Source organism: Apis cerana, linkage group LG5 (genome assembly GCF_029169275.1).
Source record: "Apis cerana isolate GH-2021 linkage group LG5, AcerK_1.0, whole genome shotgun sequence".
NCBI lineage: Eukaryota > Metazoa > Arthropoda > Insecta > Hymenoptera > Apidae > Apis > Apis cerana.
In genome coordinates, this window is record NC_083856.1 from 9537616 (window position 1) to 9564622 (window position 27007).

The 27007-nt window shown below is 43.3% G+C and overlaps 1 protein-coding gene and 1 long non-coding RNA gene across 4 annotated transcripts in view; one reads left to right on the forward strand and one right to left on the reverse strand.

The window, feature by feature from the left end:
• Window positions 1-27007, reverse strand: part of LOC107994456 (dynein regulatory complex subunit 7-like) — a 116772-nt gene that overhangs the window by 47980 nt on the left and 41785 nt on the right. The window contains exon 1 of one of the 2 annotated variants that reach the window (XM_062075032.1): window positions 3087-3125. The exons of the other annotated variant lie outside the window; for it this stretch is intronic. Within the exon in view, the coding sequence (XP_061931016.1) occupies window positions 3087-3110 (24 nt within the window). The 5' untranslated portion in view covers window positions 3111-3125. Of the gene's footprint in view, window positions 1-3086; window positions 3126-27007 lie in introns of those variants that run through there. 2 annotated transcript variants of the gene reach the window in all.
• On the forward strand, window positions 5978-26533 carry LOC114577052 (uncharacterized). 2 transcript variants are annotated; one of them, XR_009829716.1, is made up of 4 exons: window positions 5978-6129; window positions 13638-22494; window positions 22611-23871; window positions 24885-26533. It is a non-coding gene; the product is annotated as an uncharacterized LOC114577052 (long non-coding RNA). The 2 variants fall into 2 exon arrangements; XR_009829715.1 differs by having other exon boundaries at window positions 13638-23871.

Genomic DNA, 27007 nt, shown 5'->3' on the forward strand with positions numbered 1-27007 from the left:
AAAAAATCTTCGTCAAACACGTCATTTCTAATATCGTATAACACTAAATAAAATCTACTCGATTCCCGATGCTAAATAAATCCTTCAATTCCAACGGTTCTTCTCGTAAGTACAGAAACAGGAAGAGGAAGAAGAGGAGAAGCAATACGTCGCGACATCGCGAAATCCACGCGAAGATCCTCAAAGGAAAGGAAGAAAGGAAGCAAAAGCGAGAACAATAAAACGCGAAGAAGGTGAGCTACGGTATTCTCCCTTTTTTTTTTTCTCCTCTCTCCCCACTCCGTTTCCTCCCTTTCCGTCCGTTCCCTACCGCCGTTGTGCTCGTTCGCCCCGGCACACCGGTTCGTCGTCGTGGTCGCCTGCTACATGCGTTTCACGGCTGTGTTCGTCGTATAATTGCGCTCGCGGTGCATATTCGCGCGCGCGGCTCGCACGGACGAGCGAGTCTTTTTTTGTTCCCCCCTCGTGTCGGCTTTTGTGCAGCGAGAAAGCAGCGACGGCGGCGGCGGCATCGGTGAGGGAAGGACAGGAAGACAGAAGGGAGTCGAGAAAGTAAATCGAGCGGATATATCGCGGCGTTAGACCGTCTCTTTCTCTCTTTTTCTTTCTCCCGTCAGCGTTACTATTTTCTTCGACGAAGAACGCGAGAACCTCGCCGATTGATCGTTTTGCGAACAGCAAGCTGGCCGCTGCACCGATGTGATCCATTGTCGTCCATCGTGTTCTCAACTTCCGTTGTTCGATGATACTCCTCTTCTCTCTCTCTCTCTCTCTCTCTTCAAGATGGTTCTTATATTTTAGTCGTTAGATGGCAGGTCTTCTTTGGTTTATTATTTATGGGTTATAGCGGTTCGCGATGAGTTGTGAAACTGATTGTGCATTGTTCCGAATCTTTAACCGAGATTTAATGAATTTTGTTATTACAGAAAATGAATTATGTCAATAATTTTTATTATCCTAATATTTTTTATATAAGATTTAGAAATTTTTTTCTCCTGGAAGCATTTTAAAATTGAAAATAAATAGAAATTCATACAAAATTAAAAAAAAATGAAGCCGTACATTATCAATAAGCTAAATATATCTTATTCAAATTTAACAAATATTCAATTATATATAAATGATGGTGACACAAACATATTCGTAATTTGCTGGAGGATAAAAAATAAAGAAGGATATAAATAAATAATGAAAAAGGGAAGAAAAGGAAGGAAAAAGAAAACGGTAAATTGGTGGAACATTTTCATCATTAGTGGCGATAATTTTCCCATAGCCACGCGGATGGTAATTAAGCGTTGCGCCGCCACGGCCCGCCGTTCTTTTAATACCTCGACCATTACGAAATAATTTCAAGGGGATATATTGGCGCGTTAGGGTGCCTTTCTCCTCTCGTGGGAAGTCTCGGACCACGAGGCACGAAGGAATCGATCGATCGATTCCGTTGCCGGCTGCTATCCCGGATAATAGCAGCGGCGCACCGCTCCACGGTCGACAAGCGAAAAGCGGAACAACCTAAATACCACGAAACGCGCCCAAGTATATATACGGTCCAACAAAAATGTTCCCGCTTCATTGTCCTCTCGTAGCGTGATGAATCGTGCACATGATGTTCGATTTTTGATGAAAAAATTTTTCATTTATAATTTCATTGAAAAATTGTAAATATTATTCATATTTTAAATCAAATTTAAATCGATGTACCATTTATTAAATTAACAAGATTAAATTAAATAAAATGAAGTTAGTTAAAAAATAGTTCAAATCAATTAAAAATTTTAAGAAGTATTAAAATATCACTTCACAATTAATTATAATAATTTCATTTTTTTCTTTAATATACAAGGACTCAAATTAAGTTATCTGAAAGGTGGATAAAGTTCAATAATAATGACTCTAAATACAAGAAAAATTTTCTAAACACAGGAAAAACAATCTCCGTTAAAATTTAATGACAATTCGATTATAACAAATTCCTCGACGATGGAAATGCTTCATGTGAACTATTTGTCTGATCGAATAGTAATGCTTAGCAGCTGTAGTAAAGTTGAGCTGGGATCATTGTTTATCTCGTTACGAATATGTTGGATCCGCGAAGAAACATCATTATCTACAGGACAATAAATTGCCTATGCGTATCGATACAACTTCGTCCTCACCCTCTGTCTCTTGTCCCCACCCTTTACATGCCTTTCCTTCTTCGTTTAAGTTTCTCTATCTCTCTTTTTCTCTTTTGCTCTCACCATTCCAGTTATGTATTACCTAATGCGAGACGCTCGGCGAAACAAGTTTATCGTTCACCGCCGCGTGACATCCAACGGAATCCTGAATATGCTTCCGATCGACAGATTCGGCCTGTAGAAATTTAAACAACGATCAAACCGGTCTCTGACATTCGTTTATTGCCACGTGTATTCAAAAAGAAAGGGATGACGAACTTGATACATTGATCCATAATTTGTTTTCAAGCCAGTAAGACATTTAATATTATAAAGAAGTGATTTAATTTTCTGGAATATTTTTTATATAATTATTGGATCGTTTGTTGTAGATATTCGAGTAAATTGCTTATTAATTTCTTTATCCTGTTGTCCGAGAATTTTTAAATCGAATAATTTATATAACTACTCTTAAGATTTATATTTTGAAAAGGTAAAATCGATTAAAATTGTTTCTTCGTTAGTTTCAATTTTTAATTCCTTATCGAATAAAGTTTTAGATTCGATTAATATTTTAAATATTATTGTTAAGAATGAAAAATGAAGAGATACTGTCGAATTGAGAACGAATCAAATAGAATATATTAATACATTCATTTTAGCATTGTTTTACGATTATCAAAACTCGATATTTCCCCTCTCATTTTAATTAGATTCAGAAAGTATCACTGAGCGATGATTTCAACATGATGAAATATACTAATAATTCCGATCATATCAAGAATTCATACGATGCACATATACATTATTCCAATATAAGATAATAAAAATGAAACAAGATATGTATCTATAATTTATAGATGGTGAAAAAAAAATCAATTTTTCCGAATCCCAACGTTATATTGTCCTTGAGAGATTCGTTTGACTCACCTGATACGAATAGATCGATCGCATGCTCGACTCGCGGCGAGACCCTTTCCATCGTGTCGTGTACCGCGTCGATTTCTATCTGTCACGTCACAGACAAAGACAAAGGAAGAAGAAAGGAAAATCGAGCGTCGAAAGATCGAAAAAGAAAGAGGTATTTGTTGAAAAGAAAGAAATAGAAAAAAGAAGAAAAAAGAAAAGAGAGAAAAGTGTGGAGCGTATACTCGGTCGCCGCAATAAATTCCATTTCCCAGCTCGGTGTACTGATTTCAGCTCTGTGTCCGTCGAGAGTCCACCGACTTCCGTTCCATCCTTCAGACCCGTTGGTCGACGGACACTGAAAATCGAGAACCGCACCAGCTCCTTGGCCGAGTCTCGTCCCTGGACCCTTTCTCGACAACGGAAAAGAAAGAGAGCTGGCTGCCTCGTAGCAAAAGGGTTCGAAAAAGGTCGAAAAGAAGGCGGTTCGGGATAGCGGACGAGAAGGGAGTAGGAGGAAGAGGGAGAAGGAAAGAGATATCCCCGCGGAACAGGGGCGAGCCGAGATGTCGTGGAAGCGGCGAAGGGACAGGGAGGAGGAAGGGGAACGGTTCGTCCGTGGACGAGGAGGCTCGATGCCGGATTTTTCCAGCAGGGCCACGGTAGAATGGATGTGGGTATAATGGAGGCGAGCACCGTGCCTTCGTTGCCCGATAAAAACTGCCGATGGAAAGAGGACGACGATGAGGGGGACGAAGGCCGGATCAGCAGGAGGGAGGAGGGGGAAAGAAGAGCAGAGACGCAAGTGGAAAAAGGAAGGCAAAGCGGAGGGAGATAGAGCGAATGGGAAAAAGAGAGAAGGAGAGAGAAAGCAACGGCGCGGCTGAGATCGTTGGAAAGACTCGACGCGAGACGAAGAGTTTCGATACGCGTTATCGAGCACGGTTGGTCGAATTAAAATTTCTTCTCGACGGTGGCGGCGGTACACCGTCCTCGAGCCGCTTCCTTTCTGCGCTTGAGAGAAACGAGAACGCCCACTGAGTACAGCCACGACACCGCGTTCACAAAATTCACTGACCGAGACCTGTATTGGCAAGTTGGTTTTCGCAGTTTTACTGGGAAATATTAGCGGAAAGTTTATATTGGATACGAAAACAATAGAGATCAAATTTCAATTTCAAGAAATTTAAGTATTGTGTATAATTATCTTGGATCATCAAGATATAATATGAAAAGAATGACTATTATTTAATAAATTATACAAAAAACAATCTCAATATTATTTATACAAAAATCAATCACTCAAAGTTAAATAATGATGTTAGGAACGATGAAACTTAATGAAAATAAAGTTTAACACATGTACTCTACTGATTACTGATCAGTATTGTAACAAAAATACAATTATAAAATATAACGTAAAACACAAATATAATAATTTCACCTTAAATTCGATTTTTTAGAATTATTTTAGATTTGAAATCTAATAATCAGTTCCAAAAAAATTAAAATACAAGATAGAGAAAAATAAGAAAAGAGATCCGGGAACATGCGATCGAAGCAACGAGCTAATCTTCGATTCCGTTCGAATATCAGTCCGGTCTGTTAGGTTTAATTTCGTTAATCAGGACGCGTCTCGATCGAACGAGCTTCGTGAGTGGAGCCGAAAGGAGAAAGGCATTCTCCGTCGTCCGTGGCCGCTGCATCCGCGCCAAAACTCACAAAACGCCGCGGCGCGGTGGCGACGGTGGCGATAGGTAAAAGATAGAATAAGAGAGAAAGGGAGAGAAAGAGAGGGAAAGAAAGAACGGCAGAAGCAACCCGGCCTGGTCTCGTATATAGCGCGGCGAGGTGGGAAACTAGACCGTGACGAATCACGGTCGGCGACTGCGCCGCTCTGACGTCACGTCGCGAAGGGCGAACCGTCGCAAGTGTTCGTGATTGGGCATCTTTTATCCTCGTCCTGCGCCCGTGCTCCCAGCCGCCGCGATAGCGCAACGGGGACGAATCGAATTAATACGATTGCCACTTCCGAACACCGTGACTACCACGGTCCGGCATCGCTTCAATGGATTCACGAGCTTCGTGACCTCGAACGATCTCGATTTCTTTCGCGAATAGTTTCAAGTTAACTTCAGTTAGCTCAAATATTATTGAATTCTATATGTGATACGATCGCATGTGGTGGAAGAATATTAAAGATCGTAATTTTACAAACAGTTCAATTATAGACGATCTACTATAGAATTTTCTACTATAATATAGTCACACAGTAAAAATAATAATCTAATTGCGTGTAACATTTTACATGTACTTCTCATCAATGAGAACTTATAAGTTTCGAGTACGATTCAATTTAACGTAATGTTATGACCTTAATATGTTTCTTTCATCGGCTATAAAATGAAAATATAGACTATTAAATCGTTGATGTTTTTATAGATTAGGCAATGCAACAAGTTTCATCGATGTAAATTTATTATCTAAATAAAAAGATGGAAATATTTTTAAGGATTTATGAATAATTTCCAAGAGATCGTGTTATGGTGGCACGACAGGGTTAGTGACCCTAATAGCAGGTACGAATCATTGCTCAGAGATTACGTCATATAGTAGCGCCATATAATACACTACATCGTGCAATACGTAAAACTTATCTATCTATTCAATTTAAACAAGAATACGCATAAATCAATCCCTATTTTATTTCTTCCAAACAATATTCTAACCCTGATTAAAAAGATTCATATCTACACAAAATCTCAAAATATACACGTACATATGCATATTCTTCCTAATAACGCGTAACAAAACATAAGCATTAAAAAAACAATAAAGCTAAAAACAAAGAAAATCCTTTATTATAGCTCGATTCTCGTACGATCTAAATCAGTAGAGGCGCGCTTTAGGAACGTTTGGCGCGGTCGAGCAAGAGCGTCGGGAGTTCGATCCTAAAAGCGGTGGCGAGCAAGTGGGCTGGCAAGCGAGAGCGGGGTGCTTGGCCCTGGCAGCGAGATTGTGGCACAGAAACGCGTTCGCCTCGAAGGAACGCTGTCGTTCGTTACGTGTGAGTGTGAATATGTATGTGTATATATATGTGTTCACGTATACCGCGCGCGCGCACACCACATCGCGATCCATCCGGCGATTTCGTCGTTTCGAGCTGCTTCCGGCGCTGATACGGGGATTTTCGAGGAGAAACCGTGCCTCGTGTGCGACTGGCGGAGCATTGGTATATGTTCATTCGAGCGGTCGCGCGCGCAATTACGTCAGCCGCGTAACGCCGTGCAAACCGATCGCGGCGCGCTTTTAGCGCGCGTTTCGTAAGCGCGAAAGATCGCAGCGTCATGGCACGGCCTTAGACGTTTGTTCACGTATCAGGCCAGCGAGCGTGTCCTTATAGAACGGCAAAGGACGCGAGTTTCTCGCATGGCCGGTGTTCGAGGCCGATCGAATACCTATCCTACTCATTAATAATCGATTCGTTCGTTCTGAAGATATTCTTTATCGATGTTTATAATTGTTATTATTGTTGTTATTGTTAGAGTTTTTATTAAAGCCAGATGACAGGGTGTTTAGATAGTTAAAGAGCAACGATAATAGGCAAAGGCGGGATACAGCCAAGGGCTGCTTTGTAACCCAACCTCATGTTTACGTAAGTGGAGAATTTAACGTTGCATAACGTACTCGTCGAAGTAGTATTCGGTATGACAAATATTGAGATTTCGTGCAAGGTATCGCAAGACTTTTAACAGAAGAAAATGATAAATACGTGGGCATAATTGGCATATAAAAGCTACTTAAACGATACATCGATAATATAAAAATAACTAAAAATAAAGTGACCACAGCTGCGGAATGTTTTCTCAGTCACGCTACGATAATTATTTATAAACTTTGCGATTGATGAAAAATGGAAAAGCATAATAGCGATTATCATAAAAAAGAAGTCGATATATTTTTTTTTAATTTTAACACTTGAATAACACATCTTCTTAAAATTTTGATTTATATACGCGTATATATCGGTACGATTTTTACTTTGTCAATTTTTAATCAATAAGGGAAAATTCGACGATTATTAATGATGAAAGATTCAGTAAACTCAATTTGTTCTAATGTTTAACGATCTTAATTCCGCATTAATGTTCCGCGGTACGGAATTAGCCGCGTGCTTGTTCGGTTACTCAGCGAGTTAAGCAGCTTACCGGCCAGAATTTTAGTTGAATACAACGGACAACGGTTCCTGGGTGAATAGGAATATCGTAAAAGGGTAGAAAAAGAAAAGAGAAGTGCATAGCGTAAATCATCCCATAAATTGGAAAGTAATAACAGTCAAGAGTATTTGAAGCAGCATGGAATTGAAAAACAAGGTTTCCAGAGGTGGCTCACGCGACGTCGCGTCGGAAACGCGCCGATAAAGATAGCCGCACGCTATTAATGTCCTCCTGCTCTTAATTAACGTTAATTAATACGTTCAGACTGAATCTATTTGTCGGCCTCTAATAAAGCCTGTTACGGCCAATTTTAATCGGTATAATACCAGACTGGACTTTTTCCTGCCTCTTGATTCCGGCCTAAGAAGAATCATGAATAAGATCGAGTTTCCTCTTCAATGATTTTCCAATCCAATTCAACAAAGAAAAGAAATAAAGCTAAACGAAAAATAACGTATCGATTGATAATTTAATAATTTGATAAATTTCCACCAGCAATGCATAACAAAGTATTTGTTAAACGCATTAAAAATTTCACCGGATATACGTTGTATCGCGGCGCGCCACCAATTACTAATTAGCAATTACGTAAAGCGAGCCGTTCCACCGCAAATTCAGTAGAGGCATCAGAGCCATACCGGTCCACCCTAAAGTCGGTCCTTGGTCATTAGACCCGGTGAGCGCATTAACCTCGAACCCATTCCTGGCCCATCGCCTCGTGCGCGTCGCCTCTATGCCCGTATATACTCATACTAGAGACGGCTGAACGCGCCTACGATATAGGTGGAGTAGGCTAAGCGACTCTGTCGGACGCATAACGAGCCACGACTTTACGGTAGTCTCCTTCGTCGCACGACTCGCTAATTCTTCGCTCGGACGCGGTTAGCGGCGGGGACTACCCCCTCCGATCGCACGCATGCATACAATCAACGCACACATACGCGCGAGGATAAGCGGGCATGTACGACTGGACGGACGTGTGTACGCATATACACGTAATTGTGCATAGACGCAAACATAGGTGAATCTCTAGATGACATGAGCAGTTGCATCGAGCAATAATGTAAGGGCAACTATGTACAGGTCGATTTGTCGCTGAAATCGATTGATGGGTAGATCGCTCAGATGCAATAAAGTGACAATGGATTTAACGATATATATATGATATATATATATATAGTACAGATATATATAGTTGCGACGTACATTCGACATACACTATATATATATATATACACATAGTCGTACATTCGACGCAGCGTATCTTTTTCTCACGCGAGCCCGGCGCGGTCCACCTCGTGTACACAGAGAAATATGCACACACAAGCGAGCGCGAGCACGAACGCGAGAGAGTGTGAAATAACGCGAGGTGATGGTAGAGGACAAAGGCTCCGCGCGACGCGAGTACTAGGGACTAGGCAGGAACCAGAGCCGTGTGCTGAACGAGCGAGAGACACGGGGCCGTGCGACCCACAGGGGGAAAAAGAGGGGGCAGGAGAAAGGGGAACAGAGTCGAGGGGGCTTCTTCTCCCTCGCCGCCACTTCGAGGGAAAAGGAGGGTGACCGAAACGAAGGGGGAGATCGGTAGGATGGATCGAGAAACCGAGGGGGAAAGAGAGAGATAAATAGAGAGGGAACAAAACGGTACGAAATGGGCGGGAGAGAGAGAGATCCGAGGTAAGCGAAGGAAAGAGAAGGACGGAGATAGAGCGCGAACGCGAACCCGCGGGTTCTATGCCATTCGGTCGGTTCGGTGAGTCACGCATCGCGAGCTTCCTGCTGCCAGGCCTCTGCTTTCCCCTCGCGTCCCACCCTTTGAACCGCGCCGGACCCCTTGGTTCGCGTCTCGCGCCACTGTTATCCTCCCCCGTCCCCAATCCTCCCGGGCTCCCGGCCGATCCCTTTTGTCTGACGTTCGTTCGTCCGACCGACCGACCGACCGTTCGACCGTCACCCGCAGGGTTAAGGGTCTTCTAAAGAGGATGCTTCTCTCGTCTCTCTCTTTCTCCTTTTCCCTCCCCGGTGTCTTGTCAGCGTCTCTGCTCGTTCTCTTTGTCTATCCAACTTCTCGATCCGTCTCTTGCTTTCTCTTTTTCTCTCTCTCTCCAAGTTGCCAACACTGTGCGCCTCCGGTAGGTGAGTTGGCGATGGTGGTAGTCGGTTGCCTGCTGAAAGATTCGAAAGAGATCCAGACTTCGCGTTTCAAAAGAACGTCGCGTATTTTCGGCGGATTGAAAACGCGCCGGTGTGCAACGCGGCATCTGCTGCCCTCGGGATGGGAGAGAGAACCGGAGCACGAAAGAATGATGGTATATAGTAGCACGCAGCTAGGGTTGTACAATGGCTGAAACGCTTAAACGCGGCGACACGAACGTCAAGACCCACTCTCCGGAAATCTATAGCGTCATCGTATCGATCGCCCCGCGAACTAGTTTTCCTTTAAGCGCGACTAATGTCTGGCGTAATCGACCAGAGATGTGGTTAATTACATAGAAATGAGAATTTTATACCGAGTTATGGATTCTTCTAGATAGTTAACTGCGCGATGGACACGGATTACGGCTATCCAGATGCGAATCGAACTCTTTTCTCTTAGTTGTATCGTCGTTGAAAAAGTTGGTCGACCGTATCCCTATTTATCATCAGCCGCGGCGACGCCTCCCGTACACCGATGCGTTCTGCCGGCCTCTCGAATGTATAATGAGCACTGGGTGGCTCGAATTCGATAAGAGTCGGTTAGGCGGTGCTTCGGAATGACGTATCACCGCGCGAGATTAATAGTAGCCATGTATACGTACACAGACATGGCCACACGCGATCGCGCGTAGTCTCTGACCGACCTGGCTCAACTTCGACAAGCAAATTCTTTCACGCGAATCTCTAGTTAAGCCGTCGTCTTTCTTTCGTCGAACGCATAATCGATGCGAAATCTAGTCGTCTTGACATTTACGCGAATCAAGATGCGTTTCACACATCTTCAGATACCTTATGAAATATGACAAGATTAATCAAGTATACATACGAAATATATACATACGAAAAGTAGCGTGGATTATCTATTCAGAAAATTTATACAATTTATACAATAAATTTATACAGTACAAGCTAAAGAAATTTCATAAATGTTTCCAATTTCTTTATTCGACGCGAGGTGTTCGGGTGATGATCATTGACAAATACGTTTGTTTCAATACTTTCGAACGTTTCAGACTTCTCCCCTTGTGATAATCGTAAATCCTCTACCTCAAAGTGAGCGGTCCGTAATACACAGGATTTTTTGCGCCGCTTAGTCACTGCGCGCCGCGACCGATGACGGTTATGTTCGAGCGACGAGTAAGTTTGTGTGTATGCGCGAGATGCGCACACACAGTGGCGTGCGACCACGCGTTTGTCGGCAAAACTTCGCGTGGTAAACGCGGTTCTTTGTGGCAATGACGTGGTAGAAGAAACCTGCATCTATATATCCTGCATCAAAGTTTATCAATCACTAATCAAAACATCACAAATCAAATTTTTCTTATATTGATTTTATCTATATCAACCAAATTGATGATTATATCCTGAGAAGACCGATGAGTGGAATGAAACGACAAGATTAGTTTTCCACTTACACGAAGATGTGTCGTAGTATCATTGCATATAACCGAAACGCGGGCACACACAGAGTTAAATAGAATACAATACTGTAAACTTAATGACGATTCATGTCATAAAAATTTATCGGATCATTTCATAATGCTTAGACCATTTCAATTCGAGGTTCACAAGACAAATAAAAAATTTTATCAAATTTTATATGATTAAGACGATAGAAAAAGAAAAAAAGGAACAGACAGACAGACAGAAATAGCGAACGCAACAAAGAAATTGTTGACGAGATCGGAAGAACCGGGTATATCCGGTCAAACCGGGCAGCTTCGTTCGGAGAACGTAGTAAATTCTTGTCGCGTCGTTTCGCCGCGATAGGACGAGCATTGAGAGCAGTCGAACGTCGTTCGGACGCGAACGGGCAAGCCGCGAGCGACATATCCGGATCGTGCGAGGCAAACGAAACACCGCGAGTCACATTTGTACATACATACATATACGCGCGCGCGCGCGCATAGCATACACACAAATGTGATGGGTTATTTTATATATATATATATATAAGTTATACATAAGTTGGCTTGACAGTCAATGAAGGTTAGTCTTCTATACGCGTCGTGAGAGCGGCGTGATGTAGCTTTTACGGGCCCCTCGGGCCACACGATCGTCGATCGCTGTGGCATGCGGGTCCCGCGAGGAGAGCACAAGAGGTGGAAGTGTCGCACGCAGCGGCGACCAGCTGCTCTCCTCACGATGTGCCACAGGGCGTCGTCGCTCGTCGTGTCGCGTCCTTTTCTTTCTTCTCTCTTCTCATCTTATCCTTCTTTTTCCTTCCTTTCTATATCCTTTCTGGACATTCCCGTTCCCCCTAACGCGTGCTGTGCGTGCGTGCGTGCGTGAACTCAAGTTCGCACAAAGGGGATATGAGTATATAACGCGAACAGAGGCCTTCCATGTAGTGGTCAATATACAACTACGCGGCAACGTCGCGCCACGACGCGTTGCTTTCCTGGTATACGTTATCGCCGCAGTCGCTTCACGAGAGACTCCATGTGCACACATAAACACGTATACATGTACTTACAGAACGCATCGTACATACTAGTATGTATTTTATATACAGACAGGCGGATACACATAGGGATATATAGGTGTATGTACCTGGGCCTGCCTGTCGATCCCTCGGGGTTCGCTTCTCCTCGCACGTACACGCGAAGTCGAGGCAATGCCAGAACGGCGAACGAGCGAGCAAGCGAACGAGCCAGCCAGCCGCGGCGGCACGGATGCGCCCTGCTTACGTATACACCGGTCCTTCTCTCTGTCTTGCTTTCACCAACCGGTCCTTCCTCTTCCTACGACCGAGGCCTGGCAATATAAGCCGAGTAATATTACCGCGGGAAGAGCGGTAAGGTAACAGAGAGCCGCTGCTACGGACCGTTCCTTTCGAGAATTTACGAGCACCACGGTCCGGGTGCCCGGAGACCGACCCTTCTCTTCTCTCTCGCTCTCTTATGCTATCTCGCTCTATATACCCTCGTCTCGCGTGTATAACGTAGCTGCGAAACGGCACCGCACGGACCGTCAGCGTTTCCGTGCTATGCTTGGAACTTGCGCTCGCTATGCATCTCGAATCTACGCTTCCATGCGGTACGCGTTCACGATTGCCAGACGATGGACATCCTTATTAGCAGCGAGAAGTTAGTGATAGTAAAAGCGAGTTGCTTTGCTTCATAAAGATATATACATATATATAATTGGACTGTTTACACGTAAAAGCGTTTCGAATTAACCATTGCACGAATACAAACGAATCATTTATGCGAAGGGTAACAGTATTCTCCATTGATTATATGTATGTGTATATCATATATATAATACTTGTTGGATGTTTCTATATGGAATCGAACCGCACTTCATACCATTCATGTTTCTGTGTCGATAGATCAATGACGATGTTCCGTCGTGAAACGCTCGCGGTTTTCCCTTCGCATATCGATAACGAACATCTGTATTTGAGATAAAGATAGGAAAAAAATGGTGTGAAAATACAATATTGATAGCAATATCAATTTGTCTTTGGCAATTTGACGTAACTTCTATGTAAAAACTGAACATCGAATCAAATGATACATATATCGATTTTAATCTTGATACGATTTCATATGGAAGTTGTTTGGACAGTTGTATATTTTTCTCTTCTGTTAATCTTGCATGGTATTGTTTGAGATTGATTTTCAACCATGAAAGATCATTGAATTTGCTAGTTCGCGAAGGGAAGAGTCGCAGATTTCTTTTGGCTGGCCGGTCGTGCTAAACCGGCTCTCTTTTAAAATATCCAAAATGTTTCATACTGCGCAAACTTGCGCGCATCTTGCACGCGTGCTTCTATTTGCTCGCATTTGATCGCGCGCATGTATGTGCCACGCAGACGAAAAAAACGTAATGGGTGATGAGATAAGAAGGGGAGAGATGAAGACAAAGATGGACACAAGAAAGTACGCAACCAAAAAAAAAAAAGATAAGAAAAAGACGTGCGAGCGATCGAGCATAACAACACCAACGATGGCGAGGACGGCGATGAATTCGATTTAAACCAGTTTTTACAAGATCGATTACTAGGTATGAGACGATCGACATGTGGAAATTAACGTTTCGTTGCGCGGTATAATAATCTATGACATTTTAAAAGTTAAGGTAGTATTTAGAGCTGGTCAACACAGTTTGTCCGTCTCAGTTTCCCCAGATTAACCGGCTTCTATTTAAATTTCAGCTCGTCTTGTGCGTCCCTTGCGTTATTACACGTACATAGAAGGTAGAAAATGTTGTCCAGACGGAATATATCTACGATGAAAAAAAAGAAAAAGAACAAGAAATGCGTACGCGGTAAACGTACGTAACAACGACCACGATGAGAATGATGAAATCCAGTGGCGGGAGAACGAAGAATACTACAACGACAAGGATGACAACGACGACCACGATGACGACAACGCAACGACAACGATGAGGACGGTCGCAATGGCGGTGGCGGTGACGGCGAAACGCGACGCGGCCCGGACTCGCGGACCCTCACATCCTGTCTATGACAGGATGGCTGATGGCTGGTTGGCTGGCTGGCCAGTCTGTCGGTCGGCTTGGCAGGGCCCTACCCACGGTACATGTGCCAGTGCCCTGTTCGTGCCGCCGCGTATACGCACCCTCCTCGCTTCGCCTCTGTCTCTCGTGCTCCCTTTACGCTTATTCCTGCACGTCTCACGGAGGCCTGTTACTCTTTCTCTCGGTAAAGTCGAAGAACCTCGATCAGAGGCATTTTTTCTTTACTGGCACAGCCGGCCACCGTCGCAGTCACCGCCACCATTGCCGACGCCACGCCACGGTATCGAATCGTCTCGCCACGGGGTACGTATGGACGGAGAACGCGAAACGGAGAAAAAAAAAGATAAAAAGAACGAGCGGTGAAACGACTAGAAGCGGGACGAAGATCGCGAGACATGCGGGGAATCGAGTTAAAGGGAGTAAGAGAGAAAGAGTAAGAGAGGGAGTGAAGTGGAGAGAGCGAAAGAGAGAGAAGGGTAGAATAAGGTGGGGCGGCGCTTTCCAATCGCGAAGCGAGGCTCCTCGCGTTCCGACGACGATCGAAAAAGGTGAGACGTGCCGAAGGGGATATAGGCGCGGACAATGAAGCGGATGAGAGCGACGCAGACCGAGCCACTAAAGTCTGACGGAGCATGAGCTAATGGGAAAAAGAAAGATGAATAGAGCGCGACCGACCAGAGTGTCAGAGGCAGAAGGAAACACTAGGGCGGGAAAGAGAGGGAACAAGGCGAGAACGTGACGAGACGACGGAGGGAATCGAGGGGATCGCGGACGGTCGAGCGACGACGATTTGGCAACGGCTTTTATGGCTTTCGTTGCGATCGGCTGGAAACGACACTGCACACTACGCTGCTGGCGGACGTTGATGCCTCTCTTCGTGTCGATAGTACGCGTCTGGTGTACGTATTTCGGAAATGAGGCCGGTGCGTATTCTGAAAACGAAGAAAACGCCGCATACGATAGACGGAGAGGGGATGCAAACGCTCTTTTGGCCGCGCGACGTTATACCAGTCGCTAATGTCGGTATTAGGGTCAATAGTACTAGCAGACACAAATTAAGTCCTGCTCGCGACAGCGTCGCCGAACGTTTATCGCGACTGTTTGACTAAGAATAATGATTTGATTACGTAAATCATGTTAACGTAATCCATTGATATATTTCTTTTTTGTCTTAATTTCTTTTTAACAAAATATTTTTCGATTCGTCGTATTTAATTTTCACGTTTTCGCGTGAATTCTTATTTCATGTATTTATAGCGATATCAGAATTCGAGGAAAGAAATTGCGAGAAAGCTATGTTAGAAAAATATGTTATTCTTTTTTTAACACAGAATGGGTGACGTAAGAGAAAAATCGAAAGAATCGGCAGCATGATGTCGAACGAGAGAGCGGAGAACACATCCGGTTGTCTCGGATTGACCGGGATCGGTCGCGGTAAAGGAAATCTGAACCCTTGAGAACGAAGACGAGAGCGAGAGCGCTGTGAGGGCCTATATTCACAGACGTACCTGCGGGAAACTGTAACTACCGGCAGACTGGAAGTATTATGAGAGAAGGGTGGGAAGGTGGGGAGAAGCTGGAGTGCAAGAGAGAAAGTGGGAGGCAGAGAGAGAAAGAGGAAGCAGGACGGGAGGAGGGAGAGAGAATAAACTGGGTCAGTGTCGCGGAACTTGAAAACTTCGCTTCCGTAATGTGAGAGCGGCGCTGACTGCCGCCTGGAAGTCGCTTAAACTGCGTTTACGAGTCGGCGGTAGGTAAAACAGAAACACCTCGAGAACTCAAGTCGAGTTATACCTAGTTATGTATATAGTTGTCTATATGAAAGCAGTATACGTATCTGCTACGTGGTGTGTGTGTGTATATATATATATATATGCATGTATGTATGTATGTATGTATGTGTATATATATATATATATATACCGTGTACGAAACCAGGAAAGAGACAGAGCGAGAAAGCGAATCAGAGAAAGAGGAAAAAGGAGAGAATCGAGTCAGTGGAAGACATGTACGAATGTACAAACTAAAACCCGCCTTTCCCCGCGCACAATCGAGGAGTCTCGTTTGTTATACCGGCATTTCCACTGGCGTGCTTCATTGTACACAAGTTTTCTCCCCACGTGCGCGCTGTATTATATCGCGAACGTTTCCCGCCACGATTCAATGTCAACCGCTACGCGACTATACGTCGAACGCAAGGAACTGGCGGAAGGTCTGACAAGGTCACTATTCCACGCGTTCATTTGACGCGCCGAAGGAGAAAGTTCGCTCATGAATAACGCGTCGATTGCGTTAAAAAAAATTAGTCGCGATGTCATTATTTCGAACTTGAAATTTTTTTCGCTCAATCGCAAACAATCGAGGGTTATCATTAGTGCTTTCACTGAACATTTACATTTTGCATTTAATAACCGAGATGTTCTATTCCTGCGAAAAACCGACGAGGGAAAATGTTCGAGAGAACGGGAAGGGACACGAACACACGATAGGATGGATAAGAGGGAAGGGAAATGCGCGCCCACGTATAAACGCGTATATCGTGCACGTAAGCCTGAAAACACGGTGGCGTTAGCGCTTGTTGACGCAGATAAACCGTCGGCGTAATGTTATATTTATAGTCTTTTCTTGTTCGCGGCTCGCTTTTTTTTTCTTTATTTCTTTCGATTTTCAGAATGAATTTTTCGAAACTTTTATGATCTTTGTCAAGTTATACTTGAAAAACGATGAGAAATACGTTTAAGATAAGAAAAATCCGGAATTGAGAAATCTATTCAGATATGGCATTTTCGTTGTTATCGCAGTATAGTCGATAATCGTTAATTACTGGCGTGCTTTATTTTCAATTTTCAACATTCTATGCGTATTCGGTAGAACTAAGGCGTCCAATGGGAATAACGAAAATAAGAATAAAGTTGGTGTGTTCGATAAACCGCCATCTTTCACTGGTGGAGGCCGTTTTACACGCGAACGTGATCGCAAGACTAAAAATTAGGGAGCGCGAAAGCGTGGGTTAAAAAAGGGGCGATGAGATCACGGTAGCTCGAGCTCGGTTCGCGTCGCAACCTTACTTCGCAAGCGGGTGCCGTTAAGCACGTCTGGGTCTAAATAACCTCTGGTATATCGAACCGTGCCAGAGAATCCGCGAGCGGAGGACCCGCGAGTGACCGTGCGCGTCGCCAGCCACGAAGGTCTCGCTCACAATTGCGATCTCGTTTTCTTGTTTAATAACTAAATCAGGAGGCAGGGAGACGAAACGCAGGAAAAAGAGAAAAAGCGATGAAAGTTGCAAAAGAAAAGAGAAAAAAAAAATGTTAAGAAAATATGATTGATAGGACATATCTTTATACATACGGTATAAAGATATTATATATAAAATATATAAAATACTTATATCTATATATATGCATACAAGGGCGATTGTGACAAATACACGTGCGAACTCTCCTAAAAGTCGAAGCGAGTTAAAAATAGGAACGTAGAGCGTAAAAATAAGAAAGAAAATGACAGAGAATCGCGGATAGGAAGTCGCACTTACGTCGACGTAATGCGTACATAAGCTTGAAAACATGATGGGTAGAGGTGTGGAACGTTTCCTCCCCTTCTCCTACGTACCCCTCGACGTACCGATCTAGCATCCCCCCGACATCCTCACCGACCCTCTCATCACCGAGGTGCGAGGTTGAGCGTAGATCGAGGGAGTCTAACCAGCGGGTGGCCGATAGGGGGTTGGGGGAGGGAGGTCGAAGAAGAGGGTGGACGACGAGGCTCTCGTCGCTGGGGTGAGGTGCGGCACGACGGTGGCGCGGCCGGCGGGTGGGTGAAGAGAAAGGGGATTCGACCGGGGGAGACTAGTGGGAGGAGAAGGAGGATAGGGCAGGCCGTTATTTAGCCGGCCGCGCGCGCGTCCCTTCGCGACCGACCCAACTCAGCCGCGCCGCCCTTCACTCGCCCTCGAGCGCCGCTGTGTTCTGCCGCCCCCTCATCGCTCACGCCCGACTCGACCACCTCTGCACCCTCCTTCCGCTCTCACCCTACTATCCGACAGCCACCTCTAGCTCCCACACCCTTCGCGCGTTCGCCCTTTTCTCCCTAGCCATCAACCTTCCCTCTTTGTTCCACCCGATCCGTCCCTTCCTTTCTCCTACACAACTTCTTTTCTCCTTTTTTCCCCTTTTTTCTTTCTTTTCACTCTCTTTCCTTTTTTCCCCTCTTTTTTCTTCTAGCCATCCCTACTTCTATCTTCGTCGTTCTCGCTCGCTAGCGTCCATCTATTCGTCTCCGTTCCTATTGCCCTCGTCTCTTCGGGACACGCGGTGGCGGCGGTACCGGCTCACGCGGCGGTTCTTCACGGTACCCTGACTCGCTATCTCCGTTTATCCAACTCAGACCCTCTTTGTCAGCTCCGTCGTCCTCGATCGGTTGTCTCGCTCAATCGCGGCCACTTTTTCTCGCTCGGTCTCTATCTGTTCATGGTGAGCGCGCCACGGTTCTACTACGGAAAACCTCGAGACTCGTTCGTCCACGGCGTGGCTCCGACGTTGGCCGTCCGTCGTTCGCCGAAATCCCGTGCTAATTAAAGCCCGCCTCGATGCCCGTCGCCGACCGGGACGAGAGAGGCGTCGTCTCTCTCTCTCTCTCTCTCTTCCTCTATTTCCTTTCATTCTAACTGCTGTTCACCGCGTCTCCATCTGTCCCAATCTCTCTCTCCATCTTCGTCCAACGCATTCTATCGGTGTTTTCATCTCTCTCCGTCGACTTTTGCCGGCGTTCCCTCATTCCGCTCAGCTCGATCCGGCTGCCCCGCGCCACGCCGCCCGGCCTCTGCCTGTACTCGTCGCGCCGCGCTACGACCGCGCGCGCACCAAGGAGAAAATTAAGAAGACTTCGGAGCCGGCTCCTTCAGTCCATTGTGCCGCGTATACACGACGAGGAGAGCCCGTCGTCCCCGCGTGTAACGGTACTCGCGCGGCAGACGACGACTCGATGCCTCTTCTCTTTCCTTTTTTTCTTCTTTCCTCGGCTGCCGCTTCACTCTCCCCCTCGTCACCCTAACCGGCCCCTTCCCCGTTCTCCTGCGCTTCGCTCAGCTGTCTCTTTGTGTGTTGGACGCGGGTATCGCGTGCACACACGGCCGAACGGCTGCTGTCTCGATACGACGCGATCGCTCGCGTACAAACACTAACCCAAATGGTTTCACACGTATAGACACGATCGAGTGTCAGATGGATATACAGAGTGGAATAAAAATAACGCAACTCTTTTAGATCAAAAATAATAGCAATAATCACTGAATGAATTGTAACTATGTTGCGCTTGCGATCAATCATATATATATATCTCTTTTAATAATTGCCATCAATCGACACTTACATAATTGGCTGTAATCAATAAGTCACACGTTTTTTCCTATCAAATTGAATTTTGCACGGTCCTTGAAAAACAAATATACTTGTGACTTTACTACAATTTGAATACAAATATATACAAGTATTTCTATCATTCCCTATCAGAGATGCATATCTTTTCCTTTGAAAAAAAATTCTCTTTTCTCATCACAGGAGGGAAACATTGATTCTCAGGATATATAAAATCTTTCCTTACTTCTCGTCTCACCCTATAGACACGTAGAAGAACACAACTAAGCGCGAGGCGCCCGCCGAGATAAACTCGTGCTCTGCCTTTTATCTAGATACATTCCTCGCGCCTCCTCTCGCGAGACCGCGCTCTCCACTCTCCTCTCCACCTCCCTCCCCTCATACCGAGCGGGCGTCGTCGTCGTCGTCGCCGGTTGTCGCGGTATCGCGACCCGTACCCGGGAGGGGATGTTCTCGATGCGTATATCCCGGCAGCGGCACTCTGTCGCCGGACGAACGATACGGAACAACCGGCAACGTCAACGACGACGGCAACGACGACGATGACGACGATGACGGGGACGACGACGACGACGATGTGGATGGATCGACGATAGGAATTGTAGATACGCGGTCAGCGTTTGCCTCGTCCGCCAGAGTTTATCTGCGACGCACGAGCTTTCTTCCTGTTAGCCGGCTACGATTCGATTAAACGCGGCCTTCGTGGGTTTTTCCGCTGAGCTAGGCCTCTTTAATTCGCGTGTGCCCGCGCGCTATAACTGGTCACGCTTTCGCACCATCGATGACGCACCGATGTTTCTTCTCGATTACGATTACATACATTTCATGCTAATAATTTTATTGTTCCAATCGAAAAAGTCGATATTACGGAGAGATTTAGATCATATGTCGTATTGTATTAAATAGGAGGATAATTTTTATTTTTCGAAAATTAAGAAATATTAAGTATATGTATTATTGATAACGTAATATTGATGTTTGAATTGACGTAATACGATTTGAAAGATGTATTAATATAGTGTTGAATTGTTTGTATATATGTTTTATAGTTTTGCTAATACTCGAATGATCGAGTACTATTGATTAATTTTGGTGGATAAGGATAACGAGGTTGAGTAAAGTGATATCGGTGCTCGTGAAGGAATGCCGTTGAACGCGTGCGCTAATTAAATATAAGTATACTATTTGCCCGCGAAAGTGTTAACTCTCTAATAATTATCGTGTCATTTTATTTGGCTCTTATATTATTAAATATTATATATGTATCAGACTATTAAAGTCAAATGATCTTTTTAGCAATTATTACATCTCATATTTCAAATTAAACCGAAATACTGGCTATAAATTATATTTTTATCGTAAGTAAACAAATATCAATCTCAATGTATACACTCCTCTCGTAATATCGTTTGTTCAGATAGGATGCGAATCTGTACAAGAATAAAACTTTCGAAACGCAGTTTTAAGAATTAGACTCTTAACATCCATTGATGATTAATTATCATCGAAAGCAAGAATCTTACTCTCAAATATATATTCATATTTTTACAATTGCATTCGAATCGATAGAAGTACAAGAAACATGGGACGAATGCGCGGAATTTATCTTTCATTTCCTTCTTTCTATATCTTCCCTCCTTTACCTCATTTCACCAAAAATTTCCATCACGATTTCTCCTTTGCCTCCGTGTCCCTGTATGCAGAGGTATTCCGCCGAAAAAGCGGCGTGGCGCATTCGTCGGCCACTCTTTCGAGCGTTCTTTCTCTCACTTAACCGTGCACACTCCCCTCGGCCGGTATTAAACGGGGCTCGACCGTGGAATCGCGTACGAGGCCACTCGTCTTGTTTGCCGCGCTTTATACCTGCCTTTGGTCGCCGTGCCGTCCTCCTTTTTCCCCTCCACCCTCCGCGGAATCGAACCCACCATAATTACTCGGCATCATTTTTGTTCGGATTATTTACGCTGTTTAGCGAACCGTCACGGGAATCGTAGTCGAATCGAAAGCGTTGGATCGGTTAGAAAAGACGACAGAGGTAAAAAGATTCGATTTGGAAGGGAATGGGGAGAAGAGGGTTGGGCTTGACGACGTTTCCGCTTCCGTGTTGGACACGCGAGGGAAGCGAAGAAACTCGTTTCGATTTCGTATTTCGATGCGATAAAACTTGCTACTTTTCTGTCGAGTTTTCTGATAAATTGATGTCGTTAATAGTTTTATATATATATTATTCTCATATATAGATATCGTAAAGTGTGTATAAAACGGAAGATATATGTATGTATAACATTAGAATTAAAATGATTGCTTAATTAATGGCAATTAATTTTAAAATCGATCAATTTTTACAAAATATTTTTTTCGTTAATTCTTATTTATTTTTAAAATGTTATATACAAAGTTTGTCACGAGTGTATATCTATCTACTTAAAACATGTATACACGTGAAAGCACAAATTTAAGGATCGTATTCTATCCAATGTCATATAAACACACGTCCGGAAGTGGTTTCCAAGATACAAACAGTGTTCGTTTACTTGCCAAGTTGAAGGAATTACCAAAAGTGATTTTCTGCTGTGTACGTTGACTACAGTTGAGTCATCTGATCATAAATATTGAGAGTATTTACTACTAGTCCGAAAAACGTTGCGGTTTTAAATCTTTAAATTTCAAACTCTGTAAATATAAGTGTTCAAAAGAAAGAAAGAAAAAGAGAGTAAAAGAGAATATATGATAAAAATAAATTTATATTTGCTTAATAATAAAAAAAAAAAGATAAGATAATTTTTAAAAGCTAAGAAATTGAAAGAATCGTACAACCAGAATCGCTCGTTCGTCCGCGACCTTGCGACTTTACGACCGTTTCCACGCGGATCGACCTTCCTCTCTCGCCAGCTCGGAAGCCCCGACCATTCTGGAATTCCAATTAATCTCGCGTCGTTACGCGTTAAGTACGCGACCACCGAACTACGTTATCGGCACGGGAATAAAAACCACGGCCGGTGTAAATTAACCGAACGATTCGCCAAGAGACCCTCATCCGTCGAATAATTGGCGAATGCGATTAGATGGAAGAGAAGGGAGGGAGGAAGGGAGAGTATGGATCAGTTGGACTCGATGCAGACGAAGGACACGATGTCCTTGCGATTCTGCGACTTGGTAAACCTTAGTTTAGATTTATTTTCCACGGCATAGATTTATTTTCGTTATATTGGTTATACGAAGTGCTTAAACTTTCGTGCGCGTATTAATAAAAATTGTTTTGCTTTACATAGGAAATAAACTCGTACGTCGTTTATATCCTTACGCTTAGGGGATTGACTATCAGGGGGAGACTATCCCCAGGATGTGAAATTTCGATTTAATTTCGGGGGTGCACTCGATGTACGAAAAGATTGAATCGAGTGTTTATTGGCGATAAATGTTTGCTCTTCAGAGGATATCGTATATCGGTTATAATCTTTCGAAATTAACCGCGTTTTGTAATGGAATTATTTCTGATTCCCAAACTCGATCCATCCCCATTTTTCAATAAAGTTGAGCTATCTTTTTTAAACATATTTCATCTGTAAAATTTTTATCGAGACAATTTTTTCAGATAACTTCGATCAAACTTTTTCCAAAATCTCTAATTTCGTTTTGAATACGCTAGTGATTTCAAAGTTACGGCAGATGGTGTAACGCAGATAAAGGAGCGTGGCCCTAAAGGCGAGCGGGTACGTCGTTGCCCGTTTCTCTCGCGTGAAATTTAAAGGCGGTCGCCTCTCCTCTCGGCCGTGGCGTTCGCGAGAAGGGACTGGGGGCCCTCGATCGATCGGTGCCCGCATAGTCGCGAGCGTGTAGAGGCGGTTGTTTGTCGGCTGGACGGCCACCGTTGCCCGCCATCGACGTCGTCTGGTGAAACCTCACCACCGACCTCGCCTACTATACCGTTCCCTTTGGACAAACTTTTTATTGCCGGATTTTCCCTGTAATCTCGAATAATTAACGACGAACCCCCTTGTACAACTATGGGTTTACCGAGGTCGGTGGAAGACTCGACCTATGAGAAGAGTAAGAACAAGAAGAAGAAGAAGAAAGAGAGAGAAAAAAAAGAGGAGAGGTATCCACGTAGGTCGTGGCAGTCTTTGGGTATAGCGGTAAGACGACGTCCGACCACGCCACAGAAGAGACTTCCCTTGTCCCTCATTCGACTTCCAACCCTCCCTCCCTCTTTTTTTCCCCTCTCTTTTTCTTTCTCCTCTATGACCGTCCTGTTCGATCCTTCCGAGAAAACAGCTCTCCGCGCGCTTCGCCTACTACCTACACCCGTTTTCCTCCTGGCCGTCGACTTAACGGCCGCACCTGCTACCACCTCGCCTCGTTTCGACGAGCGCCGCGCGAATTTCTTCCCTTCGACGTGCCCTCCCAAGCCGGAGGAGACCGTATTTCCGCTCGGCGAGCGCGCTTCCCTTTTAGACAAACTGGAAATCCTTTGCTGCGACCCGGCTCTGGGGATGCCCGCTTTTAACATCGATGAACACCGGGATCGTAATCGTAAGAAAAGTAAAATTTTCTCTTTTCACCGTTCCCATCGATATGCGATCGCTTGCTAGATGTTTAACTCGTTTTTCTAGATTTTATATCGTAATAAAATTACTTTTACTTTTCTTTGGGAAAAAGAAACAAATACATAGGCATATATCTCGTCGTGAGATATTTCGTTCGTGTACGTGTAACGTAACGCTTGCCTTTAAATTCTGTTATAATGTATTTGGCATAACCTAAATGCCAGGTGACTTGACTTAAAATTCTATGGTATCGAAGTAAAGCTGGAAAATGGCTGATGATTAAGAAAGTTCAATGGTTGGATGAGTAATAGGGGAAAGTAATAGAAAGACAAGGATGAATCAGAGAGATGAGCTTTACATTTGGCTATCGCAAGTAGCTTTACATTTTCGGTATATTCCCCATAGAAATGGCGTTTCGTAGAGAGATATTAATCTATTACAAGAGTATTTTGAAGATTAAGTATCGGAAATCTCTTCCGGGTAAAGCATCGTGTTTGTTTCCACTTCGAGGCAATCTTTAAAGAGATAGATCGCCAGTTGAAGAGATTATCGGTTCCAGTGCTCGATCAAAGATCAAGTTCGGGAACGAGGCTGTAAATAACTTTCTACCTCTGAGACATTGACGCTTCGTGAATTCTTGGCAAATTTTCTCTTACGATTTTAATCCACCCCTAATTCGTATCACAATCGAGCCAGAACCGTCTCCGAATCTCATCTAAAGACAGATTTCCCGGAATAATATTCCAATTCTAACTAAATTTCCCAATCTTTTCGCGATAATGTAAAACAGGAATGGAATTAATTTAATATTAATTATGATAGGATTTCACGATCGTTGAAAAGTAATAATAAAAAAACATTTTTCCACATTTTCTAAAATAAAATTGCAATTTCAGAAGACAGATCTTTATTTTTCGTCGTGTAAAATTAAATTCCGCGTGAAAATCGGATATTCCAAAAATAATACCAACACGTTCACGATAGCTACTGCCTCCACAGCGCAATCTAAACGCAATGGAAACTCGAAGAAGAGGAAGAAGAGGAGCAAGAAGAAGAAGAAGAAGAAGAGGAATAGTGATCGAGTGGCTCGAGGAAGGACGCACCCCGATATAAATCGAGAAGGACACCGGTTGGCGTTACGTAATCGACGATGGCGAAGGCGGCTCGCGTTCTCTTTATCCTTTTCCTCCAACCGAGGCTGGCCGCCTTCGTCGCGCTCTCTCTCGCTCTTTCTCTACTCCCTTCTCGAGTACAGATCGCATTTTCAAGTTACGCCGAATGCTTGCGCGTCTACGCCGCCGTCGTTGTTCCTTTTTCCTCGTGAATAAGCGGATATATTGCATAAGGTTGGCGAGCAACTACCTGTCGTACGCTCCAGAGATGTTATATTTAACCATGCGGACCCATCACCACGACCTCTCTCTACGGTCGTACTTTTTCCCTTAACCGCCTCGCGAGACCGTTCGCCTTCTAATTTTAGAGGTTTTCGATTATGTAATGCGCGTGTCGTTACCGAACTAGAAGAGGGGTATCGTGTGTACAGGCAACCATCCGTGGAATTGCAATCGAGCATCCGTTCGATTTTCTACCGTTGTATCCCGGCCTTTGTTTAACCTTTTAAATTAGAATTCGTAATTCAAAAGTAGAATTCGAATTCAATAAACGTTTATTGAAATTTTTGCTACCGATTGATCGCTCTTTTTCTTTCTCCTTCAAAAATGTATATTAAATTTTTTTTCGGATATGTAATATAGTAAAAATTTCACCCTTTCGGGATCAAAATCATTAAATTTATACAAATATTTTTCCATAAACTTCTGTTAATTATTATAAAATGGGGATTCGTGTCGATTAATGGATTCAAAGTCAACAAATGTCTATATAACATCAGTTAAAAGATCCATCGACTATGTTTATTAAACGAATCATTAAGTCACGCAATAGAAGCAACTTAATCCACCATATTCGTCTGTCCCTTTATGTTTGCACATAGGGTGCGTCACACAGAGAGAACGATCGCAATATACCTTCAGGCAATAATCACACCTTGGCTACCCTCGAATCTCTAACTTTGTATTTATGATCAATCTCGTTAAAGAAGATAGGAAACATTGCTCTTCTTAATTAATATATTCTACCTTTTTATTTTTTTATAAAAATAAAATATACAGAAGTATTTTAATTTCTAATTTATTTCTTTTTTTTTTAATAAGCAACATTTCGAAAAAAAAAAATAATGTAAAGTTCGATTCGAAATTCTAAATAAATCTTTTTTTGATTAAAAAATGCGAAATGCCTTTATTAACAACACCCTTTCCACCCCTGCTCAAACTCGATCGTCTGACGAACGAGAATATATATGCAATCTATTTTCGCGAATTCACGTCAGCGCGACGCTGAAACTGCGTCACTACGGGATTTCCTGACATTAAGACTCGATCCCTGGCTTCCCAGGAACTGGTCAAGCGATGCAAACGCCATCACGTTTGCGAAAAATTAATAAACCCCGCAGATTCGCGAAATCTCTAGAGAATAATATCCGAAGGATTCGAAGAGAGAGAAAAAAAGAACGAAGAGAGAGATGGAAAATTCGGACAGAAAATTTTTATCGAAAAACGCTAGATGTACGACGTTGACGAAAACGATAGCGAATCGTGTCGTTTATGATACCATCGCGAATACATTCACGTGTGTACAACATTAATCTTCTAGCGAATAGAGTAGAAAGCGAAATGACATGTGTAAGAAATTAAAGAGATATTATTAGATGAAAATATTTTAATTGTAATATATGAACTTATTTGTAAATATTTATCGAAATATTTAATCTTTGTTGTTGTTATACGATATAAATTAATGAGAATACTTGGATATATACGAAGTGACCTAGAAATCGATTAAATTTCACTGAAAAAGGATTGAAAAGAAATTGAAATGATGTGTATATTATATAGATGTATTAATAAACAAGTTCTTAGATCATGTTGCAAATTATCTTATACAAATATATATTATATTATATTAAATATTCTGATCGTAAATCTTCTAAATTTTGAGAAATATACATGATCGAAATATTTAGACATTACCATTGTCAAGATATCGATTATCTCATTCGAAAC